General features: G+C 41.5%; 1 protein-coding gene across 8 annotated transcripts in view; it reads right to left on the bottom strand.

The window, feature by feature from the left end:
* Positions 1-12,095, bottom strand: part of KIAA1217 (KIAA1217 ortholog) — a 393,972-nt gene that overhangs the window by 23,274 nt on the left and 358,603 nt on the right. For all 8 annotated transcript variants that reach the window (XM_078151949.1, XM_020978279.2, XM_020978274.2 and 5 more), the window contains 2 exons: positions 9,993-10,168; positions 529-659 (listed from right to left, as the gene is read on the bottom strand). In XM_078151949.1, coding sequence (XP_078008075.1) covers positions 529-659; positions 9,993-10,168 — 307 coding nt within the window. The remainder of the gene's footprint in view (positions 1-528; positions 660-9,992; positions 10,169-12,095) is intronic.

The following is a 12,095-nucleotide window of genomic DNA, read 5'->3' as shown; positions in this document are numbered from 1 at the left end:
GATGTTCACACTGCCACGATATAGGTTGGCTACTCCCAAACACATGGTTGTTTGCTGTATTTAAAAAGAGGTATTTGGTGGCACAGTGGATAGAGCTCTGGGCCTGGAGGCAGGAAGATTGTTTTTTTCCTGAGAGAATTCCAAATGAGGTCATGAAGAGTTGGAAATGACTAAAAATGACTGAACAACAACAAATTTATTATCAACTTATTAAACCTAATGGAGAAGGTGACTGTGAGATCACAGTTAGAGCTGGAATCAGAGGTCATCCTGTCCAACCTCCTCTCACCTGTAGGGTCATAGACAGGAAGCTGGAAGGGACATTCAACGTCCCTCCTTCTGGTCACTTCATCTCACAGATGAAGGGACTGAGGCCCAGAGAGGTGAAGGCCCCCCCTTCAGGGGTCACACAGGGAGTAAGTGGCAAAGCCGGAATCTGAACCCAGAGCCCCCGACTCCAAATTCAGCGATGATAAAAAAAGGTTTTGCTCACCAGCATCAGGCCTCTCCTTGAAGAAAGACACTCACCTTTCAGTGCGGCTACAGCTTCGCCCACTTGTCGAAGAAGGAAAGCCCCATCTTCCACATCCTTCAGTGTGACCACTCGGCCGGCTGAGGTGGAGTCCTTCTTCAGATCTTCAACAAACTCTTCTAGCTCGCTGTAGGAAACAAACAGAAAGATGAAAAAAATAAAAACCAAAACCAAAGCTTGAGCATTTTAAGTCTCACATAGCATGAAGAATACCCAAGTATTCATCTGCTTTTGGCCCTGACTTAGTTTAACCCTGACCCCTATTCTTTTGTCAAAACCTGGAGGGGAGAGGGTGAGGGAAAGGGGGAGAGAGAGAGAGAGAGAGAGAGAGAGAGAGAGAGAGAGAGAGAGAGAGAGAGAGAGAGAGAGAGAGAGAGAGAGAGAGAGAGAGAATGTATGTATGCGTGTTGGAAAACGTGCCCTGTCCGAGTGTCCTCAGATTAGTTGTGACTGGTCTCCCCTTCTGAAAGAAATGATTATTAATAAGAAATAATCTAGGGAGATTCAGACTCTCCCTTTTCCTATTTTCAAGACCTCAGTCTTTCAAGGTTGAGTTAACCTTCTCTATCCAATGCCATCCAATCTTACAAGGAATCTCTAGTCTAAGGTAAATTCCATTCAATCAAGTTTGGGTGGCGACAGACCCTTTTGTCAAAATTATCCAAGGCTGAGGGTGGTTTGGATATAGAAATAGTCTCTCTGTTCAAGGGTGACTTGATGTTACCCTTAGCCCCTTATTGTAATATTCATCTTCTCATTAATTGTTCACCAATCAGGGTTGATTTCCACCCTGGGGATCACCTACACTTTGAAGGGTATATAAACTGTGTGCCCACCCATCATGACTGTCTTTGGTTTAAGGGACAGGGAAATAACCATTCTTTTATTAATAATAATAATGATAATAATGCCTTATTAATAAAATGATTAAATTACCCAGATATTATGTCTCGTGAACCTTTTTAATTGCCACACTTCTCTCGATCCAGATAGCTACCACCACTATTTTTTTCTTTTCTTTTTTTAGGTTAGGCAATGGGGTTAAGTGACTTGCCCAGGGTCACAAAGCTAGTAAGTGTCAAGTGTCTGAGGCTAGATTTGAACTCAGGTCTTCTTGTTTCTAGGGCCAGTGCTCTATCCACTGTGCCATCTAGCTACTCCAGAACCACCTCTATTTCTGTTCACCCTTACCTCTCCTCCTGAACTATACCCACAGATAAATAAACTAAATTAATTTCCCATTTAGCCCCTCTGCATCCAGTCTCTCCTCTTCCCAATCCATCCTCCACACAGTGGCCATAGCGGCCGTTCTAAAGTCCAGGTCTGACTGGGTCAACTTGCCTTATTCAAAAAGCCGCCACGGCTGCCACCTGCCTTTTGGATCAGATACCAACTCTTCCCTTGGGCGTGGAAAGCTCTCTCCAGCTTGACCCCAGCCTCCCTTCCTGGACGTAGTACATGGTACTTCCCTTTACCCATTCTAGGGTCTGGTCAAACTGGTCTTTTTGCTGCTGTTCCATCCCAAGCCTTGGCTCCATCCCCCAAGCTTTGAATGCACTCCTTCCTGGCTGATACCACAAAGAAAACCTCCTTTCCCTCAAAGCCCAGTTCACATACCTCCTCCTCCATGAGGCCTTTTCTGGTCCCTCCAGTTACTAGTACCTCCCATGAAATTACCTTCTATTATTCTGCATGTCTTAATTACATAACAGATAGGAAGCTATTTATTTGTACATGCATGCTATTTCTCCAAAAGAATTTGTTTCTGGGGGCTAAGGGCTGTGCTGTTTTCATCTTTGCATCTTTGGGCTTACTACAATGCCTGGCACACAATAGTTGTTTAATAAATGCTTATTGATTGACCGAACGCTTACTTAATAAGTACTTGCTGATTTGGTTTGCTTTTGTTTTGGTCTAGGGCAATTACAAGGAAGTTAAAGGGGTGCATCCTAGAAAGAAGGCCCTGGTTTTACTTACAACGTAGGAATATTTTCTGTGGTGCTACCACGAAATAAAGATATGTGGCATGTGTGTGTATACATGTGGCATCCCTTCCTCCTTTCATTTTTTTTATCATAGTTTATATCATAGTGGTCTAAATACAGGCCATATTTCCCTCTCAAAATCCAACCTGTACAAAACACCTGAATGAGTTCAATGAATACCTACACATTTTATCCTTTCAAACATTTCTCATTTTAGTGGTGAAACATAAGCTTGGGAGTAGCAGCTATTTAGACCAATATGACTGCTATTTATGCTTATGTTTTATTTCTCCTACTAGTTTGTTAAGCCATTAAGGACAGGGAATGTCTTTTAGTCATTTTTGGATCCCCCCAATGCCTAGCACAATGCCTAGTACAGAGTAGGTGCTCAGTAAATGTTTTATGAATGAATGAATGAATGAATGAATAAATGAATGAATGAATGAATGAATGAATGAATCTCTCCTATAAACAACACAGGCTTGAGGCAGCCCAGTTCTGGCAAAATCACACCATGGCTCTGCTTCAAGGTCGCTTCCCATAATGTTCCCCTGGCATACTAACAATAACTGCACTCAGATGCAAAGGTCAGTAACATTTCAATCTGTCTGCTGCGGGCCTGAGTCTGCTCATCTATTTCCTCATCTATAAAATGAAAAAGGTTGGACTGAATGATCTCTAAGGTCCCTCCCCGCCTTAAATGCTCTGATTCCTTGTAAATCCAAAGAGCCAAAGGAAAAGAATTTGGGGGCATGAAGAACCACCAGATGGCAGCATGAGAACAGAGATTTTGCTGAATTTGAGGAGAAATTTTGCTGCTTTTTTTTTGCTTGGTTTTAAGACACAGACAATGAGCCAGGATTACCTATAATAGCCAAAGTGTATGTGTGCGTCTGTATTTGTGTGTGTGTGTGTGTGGGGGGTGCGGATCCACCATTTAACCCAGTCATTTTCTATAGCATTCACTGCTTGCAAAGGAGTACTGTCAGGAAAAGGCTGGCAATGAGGAATGGGAGTGGGATGGGGGAAGGGAAAGGAAAAGAAGGGAAGGGAAGAAAAGGGAAGGGAAAAAATTGAGAAGAGAAGGGAGTTGGGAAGGGGAAGGAAAAGGGAAGGGGAAGGAGAGAAGGGGAAAAGGAAGAGAGGGAAGGGCAAAAGGCAAGGGAATAACATATGTGGAGGGGGCCCTGGAAGGAAATGCCAGCTTTTTAGAAGATTCCTCTTCATAGAATCCTGACAGGCTTAATAGGTGAGATTGGAAGGGAAAGCAAGAGGTGACACACACAGGCACTGGCTTTCCTTGTCACAAGTCTCCGTATTCAATCATCAGATTAAATACCATGTGCTTTGGCACATGGCCTGGCATCCAGTAGGTACTTAATATTTACTGATTCATGAAGGTGAAGGGCAAAATTTTTTAGGTTTGGCTCTGACATCCACTGGGCAGTTAGGTGGCACGCTGGATAGAATGCAAGGCCTGGAGTCAGGAAGACTCATCTTCATGAATTCAAATCTGACCTCAGATACTTACTAGCTGTGTGACCCTGGGCAAGTCACTTAACCCTGTTTGCCTCCGTTTCCTCATCTGTAAAATGAGCTAGAGAAGGAAATGGCAAACCATTACAGTATCTTTGCCAGGAAAACTCTAAAATGGGCTCATGAAGAATTGGATACAATTAAAAACAATTAAACAACAACTGATGCTAATGAGTCAGGTAAATGTGGGCAAGTCACATGATTTCTCTGAGTTTCAATTTCTGTAAGTGTTAAATGGTTCTAAATTTTTTTTTATGAGAAAAGGGATTTGTAGACCTTAAGCCACCATAGAAATAGTAGTCGTTGTTAGGATACAGGGTCCATCATGATGGTACCTTTTCTTTTTCCTTCAAATTTTTAAGAAGATACGAAAATGCTCAATGAAGAAAGGAGATAGAACTCCTGAACCAAAGTAGAAGGCCCTGTCCTTGCTCCAAAGGCATTTTAAAAATAAAGAATCTGTCCCATGACTACACCAACAGTCCTCTACTTCAAGGAAGAAGATATGGGATAATTCATTTTTCTTTCCTTTTTTTTTTTTTTAAATGACTGCCCAATGCAGCTCCAAACTCCTGAGCTGAAGAGATTGCCAGCCTTAGCCTCCCTAGCAGCTGGGATTTCAGCCATGCACCAACATGCCTAGTGTGGCAATCCTTCCTTCCTGCTTTTCCTGCAGCTTCTTCCCTTCTTCCCTCACCTCACCACCCCTTACCTGCACTTTAGATTTATCTGCCTCTCAGGTCTAAGAACTTTCACTTTACAAAAATTTTCCATCTCAGATCCAAATGTAATTGTGTTAGAGACTGACTAGTGGTGGGCATCTCAAAACTGGCTGGCACAGTTGTGGCTCTGAATTAACCTACAAATCCAGATGTCCGCCAATTTGCAATTAATTTTCAAAGGAGTTGTCATTTGACCCTCAGTCTGCCTCTGCCTGGAACCCTGCGTTAATCACTTCTCTCCTCCATGCCTCCTGGGTCTCATAACCTCCACCTCTCTACAGGCCAATAAACTTCCCAGTTGGGCATTTTGTATCGTTGTTGCTGTCTCCGTCAATGGATCATCCAGAAATGCGCCGCAATTTTCTCATGCCCCAAAGTGTCACTTTTTAATACAGTGTGTACTAGTTACAAATAAGGCATTAAAGTTTCTTGAAAGAAAAAAATTGTAAAAAGAGCCCTGGGAATCCAGAAATGAAGTTTGAAACGCCTTTGCCAATCAACATATGGCTATTTAGGACAGTCATTCAGGCAAACCTGCCCGTGCTGAGTGCTTCGAGGATGCTGGGACTTCTTAATTGCTACCTGGTTACTATGGATTCCAATTCTGAGATATTAAGCAAGCAGTTTTCATCCAATCTTCTCTTAGTGAGAAAGAACATTTCTTGGTGTCACATAAAGAGGTACAAGAATTCACTTCCTACTTCTGCTATGAATGAGTTGTGTGACCTTGGGCAATTCGTTTCAGTATCTGGGCCTCAGGGGATTAATCTGCAAAATGAGAGGGCTGAAAATGAGTTTGCCCTCGAAAGCCACCACCAGCTCTGCCGTTCCTCGAGTCTAAGTCATAAAATACTCCTGGAGGCTCGAGACCCTCCTGACTTCAAGGAGGCAGATAGGTGGCACTGTGACTTATGATTGCTAGATATTACTATTATTTGCTGCTATGCTAGGTTAGCATGGAATAGTTGTAGAAGAAAGATATAATTTAAATAATGACGTTGATATTTATTAGCTGTGTGACCATTATAACATCAGTGCATCTCTCTGGGCCTCAGTTTCCTCATCTGTGAAATGAAAGGGTCAGATGAGATGACCATTCCAGCTCTGGATCTATAATCTAAAGATCCTAAATCACTTCACCTCAGTTTCCTGGCTCTGAATCCATGATCTATGATTCTCATTCAAAATGGTGATCCCCATGAACGTTGGACCTCCCTGCCTCACAAGGTTATTGTGAGAACACTCAGTAAGACGTACAGATGTGGATTATTGTTCTTGCTTTGGATGCTGGTTGGGTTGGGGGTAGCCATAGAACTTCACTGGCTGATGGAAACTTTCTGAGAGATCACTTTCATGTAGAAACCAAGCGCTTTCCTCAGTTCTGCTCTGGTACCTACATGACCTAGAACAAATTACTTAACTTTTGTGGGTCTGTTTTTTGTTGTTGTTTAACACAGTTGTGTCCCGCTCTTTGTGACCCCATTTGGGGTTTTCTTGGCAAAAATACTGGAGTGGTTTGCCATTTCCTTCTCCAGCTCATTTTAGAGATGAGGAAACTGAGGCAAACAGGGTGAAGTGAACATGCCCAGGGTCACCCAGCTAGTGAGTGTCTGAGGCCAGATGTGAACTCAGGAAGATAAGTCTTCCTAACTCTAGGCCCCGCACTCTATCTACTGAGCCACTTAACTGCCCCATTGGGTCTCTTGCCTCATCTGTAAAAGGGGATTAGACAAGAAGATGTCTAAGATGCCTTTCATCTCTAAATCCAATGAGTAGGTGCTTAAGAGATATTTATTGAATTGAATTGAACTATCTGTCTAGTGGGAAGATGAGCCTAACTAATCAATCAACCAACTGGTAAACATATACAGCATTTGTGAAGTTCTTGCTGTGAGGCTCTGTGCTGCGGATACATATACAAATAAGCAAGACAGTCTTTACCTTTAAGGGCTTACATTTGAATGGGGGTGGGAAGGAAGCCAATATATAAGGAGGGCTAGAAAAAGGGGACAGGAAATGGCCACGTGACTTTGGGATGGTTGCTAGAAGATGGCGGCCAAGTTTCAGGCTGGCTAAAATGGTATTCAATGAATCTCCTGCAAAGGCCTAGAACTGTCCCCATGATGCTACTCCTTCTGTTCTCAGTTTACCCGGCCTTGAAGTGATCCCCTAGGTCTAGGGCATTCTAGTCACATTTCTCCTGACTTCAATTTACAAGCTTTTATTAAGTTACTACACATCAGGCATTGTGTTAGACACTAAGGAATACTAAGATAAAAGCAAACCAATCCTGCCCTCAAGGAGGTTATAGGCCTTTGGAGAAAAACAACACATAAGTAGAAAATTAAATATAAGATATATACAAAATAAGATCCAGGAAACAAGTGCAGGGTATGTGTGTGTGTGTGTGTGTGTGTGATCATCACAGGCTTCCTATGGAAGGTGGGGGCTTGAGCTAACCTTTGAAGGAAGCCAGGGATTCCATGGAGTACACATCATCGGGGAGTGCATTCTAGGGACAGGTCATAGCTCATCTGAAGGTAAAGAGGCAGAATATAAAATCTCATGTACTAGAACAGCAGGCAGGGCAGCTTGGCCATAAAGCAGAGTATATAAAAGGCCATCATATACAGTAACTCTGGACAGTTGGGCTGGAGCTAGGCTGTGAAAATCTTTAAAAGGCAAACAGGAGAGGCTAGATTTTATCAAGAGGGAATCATAGGAGTTTCTTGATCAGGGGAATTACATGGTCAGACCTGGGCTTTAGGAGCAGCAAATTTTTAGCTCCGTATGGATTAGAGAGGGGACAGACTAGAGGCAGAGGAAGCCATCAGACTCCTATTGCCGAGGTACAGGGGACATGTAATAAGGGCCTCAAGGAAGGCAGTGGTCCTGTGAGTGGAGACAAGGGGATGGATAGAGGACGTATTCATTAACCATTCATTCAGGGAAGGGAGATAAGACGTTTTATAATAATTCATTTTTTTTAGGAGGCCAGCACTGTGATTATATAAGGAATTTTATTTAAAAATTTTTGTTCACTCGCTTTTGCTTGTGTCTGACTCTTCATGATCCTATTTGGGGTTTTCTTGGGAAAGATACTGGAGTGGCTTGCCATTTTCTCCTCTGGCTCACTTTGCAGATGACGAAACTGAGGCAAACAGGGTTAAGTGACTTGCCATTTCCTTTTCTAGCTCATCTTATAGATGGGGAAACTGAGGCAAACAGGGTTTAAGTGACCCATCCAGGGTCACACAGCTAGTTAGTGTATGAGGCCAGATTTGAATTCATGAAAACAAGTCTTCCTGACTTCAAGCCCAGCACTCTATCCACTGCAGTGCCACCTAACTGTCCAAATTTTATTAAAAACAAACAAACAAACAGTTTTATGGCTGTCACGAATATCACAGTCATTTCCTTTTCATTGTGCCTTCCAGATTGAATGCTCCACTGTAACAGCAGCAGCAGCAGCAGCAAATCTAAGCAAAGCCAAATCAGAGCAACCCTGCCTGCTGATATATTCCACATTCCCATGTATATTGTCCCACCTCTTTATAGAGAGGAGGAAGGTATCTAGGAGTCTTCTTTAAATAATTTGGCACAATAGCAAATTAAGCAAAATCACTTCCATCCATTTCCAAATTTTGAATGTTTGAGCCAAAAAAACAAAGGACAGTTTTGAAAAAACTTCTTTTTGATAAAATTTCTCTGATAAAGCATATTGCATTTGTGACTATAATGAACTGATAAGTAGAGCTGTAACTAGGATGAGGTGACTGAGACTTTTTCCCAGGCCACTGAACTTTAGCGGACACAAAAATTTAATCATACTTTCTTTTCAGTTGTATACAAGCCACTACAGCAATCTCCTCTCCCACTAAACTGAATTTGCCATAACTTATTGAGTTATTTTTACATCATTAATTCCAATTTTGATTTAAGGTTTCACAGTTTATCCTGGGTGATAAGTTATGGATCTGATGTCAAAGCTACATTCTGAAGAGTTTGAATTCTTTAAAAAAAAAAAAAACCACAACCCAAAAACTTGTTTAAAACTCAGAATATCCTTATTACCTGTTTACAAAGGCACACAAATACTACATCAATTTTAGAGGCTATATCATTTTATATAGAGGCTATATAATTCAATGGCATTATACGAAAAGTTGGATGAATAATTTTAATTCATTAAAAAGAATTCCAATTTTTATCCTCTCTTTGGCCTGTCCCTTGGAGGAAAATTCTCATTTTATCCAAATATGATAGGCTGGTACCAAAGGAAATTTGAAATATCAATCAAATAAAGACTAGGTGATAGAGTCTAGTCTATAGATCACAAAGAATAGTGCCATTTGAAAGCAATTCTCTTAAAATCCCAAATTATGGGAATCACACTCCCCAGGAAATGGCAGAATTACAGCTTATGTAAGGCTGGAAGCACCCAGAAAAATGACTCTTCATTAAAACATAAGGTGTAATAGCTCTGTGATAAATGGCCTTGTATAGCCTCCCATACATTAACATAAAAGATGTATTTCTTCTACTGACTAGGCATAATAAACCAGTGTTAAATTTCAATAGTGTGGCCTGAGAAATGCTTTCAATAAGGACCATTGATAAAACTCTTAACATTCAAAGGAGTATATTTCCTCATCAGACATCGTTTAAATTGTTTTTCTGGGGATTTTATTATGAAGATACGCTTAATACAATCTCATCTAGCCTTGGTCTTTAATTACATTAATTATTGATATCACATTTATTATACATACAGCTTTACTATTTGCTCCTTTTAATTGAGTATAGAGTTGAACTCTGGTAAAGGATCTGCCAATGGCAAGAGCTTTTTAAAGATGATCAGGTATTATGCTGACTACCATATTATACCAAATACTAGAAACATTTTCCCATCAAATCAGTTTAGATAAAATCTGATCTTGCCCATAATTCCTTCTTTTTTTTCCTAGGATATTTATTTAATGGATCTTTTAAAAGGGGCCTCAATTTAGGAGTAGAGACAGCACATCAATCAATCAATTAAGCAAGCAAAGACTCCCAAACTATTTGGTGCCCAAAAGCTTCATTCAGCAGGACACTAAATAAGCAGAAGCTGTATTCAGGAAGTGCCTCACATACGAAAGAGGCAATTTTTCTATAGTTAAAAGGATATACCTTTATTTAAGCCCAATGCCCTCCAACCCCCGCGCCAACACTCACCATAACTTCTTGACTATTTTTTCCTCTTCGTGAAGGTACTTCTGCCTCTCTTGCTCCACCAGGTGGCGCTGCCGCTGCACGGGATCCTCAAGCCTTTTCAGGGTTTCAATCACTTTGCCATTGATTTCCTGCTCAGCCTTCTTCATCATAGCCCTCAGCAACTCCTGATTCTGCAGCTGTTTCACAAAAGAAATCAAGTTCAATTTTCCCTGCCTGGCTAACATCTCTGGCGACTGAAAGCTTTGCAAGTGCTCAGGAGCAGGTTTAGATAAACACGCCTGCAGCTGATGATTTAGTATCTGAGTCTGAGCAGAGGCTGCGCTCCTTCTCACCCAAATCTGGCTTAAGGGCAGTTCATTATGTGTATGTGTGCACGTGTTGTATATGTATATTGAAAACCAGTTATTTTTCAATATCAATACATACACACATATGTTTATGCACATATATGTACACACACATAAATGTGTATATATAAATATTCGTACATGTTTGATGAATATGGTATTTAGTTTACTGAGAAGGAGGAGAAATTGCATTCTTTGGTCACCGCAATCTTAAGTGTGAGTTTTAGAAGGAAACTAACAAATAGAATTCTATGCTCCTATATTCTGTGTCTAGCTCTCACATAACTCTGCTGTTTGGAAGAAACTGAATACCTTCCCTACTGACTGCATCATATCCAATGTAGAGAAAATGTCACTGATAGCTTTCTTGTCCCTGCTACAGAACAGCTCAAATCGAGGAGAAGCGATTTCTCATGTTCTGCTTATGGTACGGCTTAGCCCAGCTCGAGGCACACACTCACCAATACATGAAACAGCAATTCATGATTATCATCATTATCCACCTTTGGTGGCAAAAGGGCTCTAAGCCTGCTTGCGAATTAGGTGCTATCACAGTATTTTCACATCAACTATCATACATAATTCTATCCATACAGTTTCCATATGATTTTGTGACTGCCCACTCCTTACCCCCTCCCGCTAGGTAGTTAGAGGTCCTTGTCAAGACTTGTGGATTCTACCTCAACAACATCTCTTAAAACCACCTCCATTCTCTCTATCACCCCAGTTCAGGCCATCATTACTTGTCTCCTGAACTACTGCAATAGTTGTCTCATTGGTTTCCCTGCACTCAGCCTCTACCCCACCCCCACCCCTTTCCAATCCATCCTCTACATAGCTGTTAGATTTAATCCCGAGACCACGTTTCCCTCTTGCTCTAAAATCTTCAGCTGCTCCCCATTGCCTTTAGGATTGAATACAACCTCCCCTGTTTGGCGTTTTGAGCTTTTTCTATGAGGCTCCAGCCTACTTTGCTGTTCCTGTCACACAGAACTCTTGACACCCTCTACAATTTGGCCAAAGTGTCCTCTCTGCTGCTACTCCTCAAACAAGATTCCGTCTCCTTTTTACATGCTTTTTTGCACAGGCACAAGTCTGAACCCCAGTTGTTGATGCCTCACCCCCCAAATTACCTTGTATATGCTGTGTGTGTGCGTGTGTGCATGTGCGCACACACGCATGTTGTTTCTCTGATAGAATGTCAGCTTCTCAAGGGAAGAGATTGTTTCACTTTTTGCCTTTGTATTCCCAGAACTTAGTACAATGACTGGTACATGCAAGGCTTTTGATAACAGCAATACTGGCTAGCCCACTGGTTAGTAGACTCTAGACAGAAACCCTGCACTGAGCCATTACCCAGTAAGCTTGAAACTGACAACATTCCATTCCCGGGACATGCATTTCGGACATACTTGGCCACTTGCATAGAATTCTCTGCTTTGTAGATGTGTCCGCACTTTGTGTTTGCCATGTGCCTTATGATTTTTGACAGTTCATCCATCAAGTCAATTCATTTACTCTGACTCCAACATAATCATTACAGTCTACCTATCTAACGTTTCCCTGAAATTTCAATTAACTATTATTGTCTTGCTTGCTCTCCGGTATAACTACTATTCGCTATTCCATTTCTCAGCTGCCATATTTCATCTCAGAGCTAGTGATAAAGACAGATTTGTCAGTGGTCCAGGGTGCAAATGGATGCCTGGAAAAAACCTAATGGTGGATAATCCAGATATCATTTGTATTTGGTTTT

This window comes from Phascolarctos cinereus, unplaced genomic scaffold (genome assembly GCF_003287225.1).
Source record: "Phascolarctos cinereus isolate Bilbo 61053 unplaced genomic scaffold, phaCin_HiC Scaffold_1;HRSCAF=81, whole genome shotgun sequence".
Classification (NCBI taxonomy): Eukaryota; Metazoa; Chordata; class Mammalia; order Diprotodontia; family Phascolarctidae; genus Phascolarctos; species Phascolarctos cinereus.
This window is presented reverse-complemented; position numbering and strand designations above follow the sequence as displayed.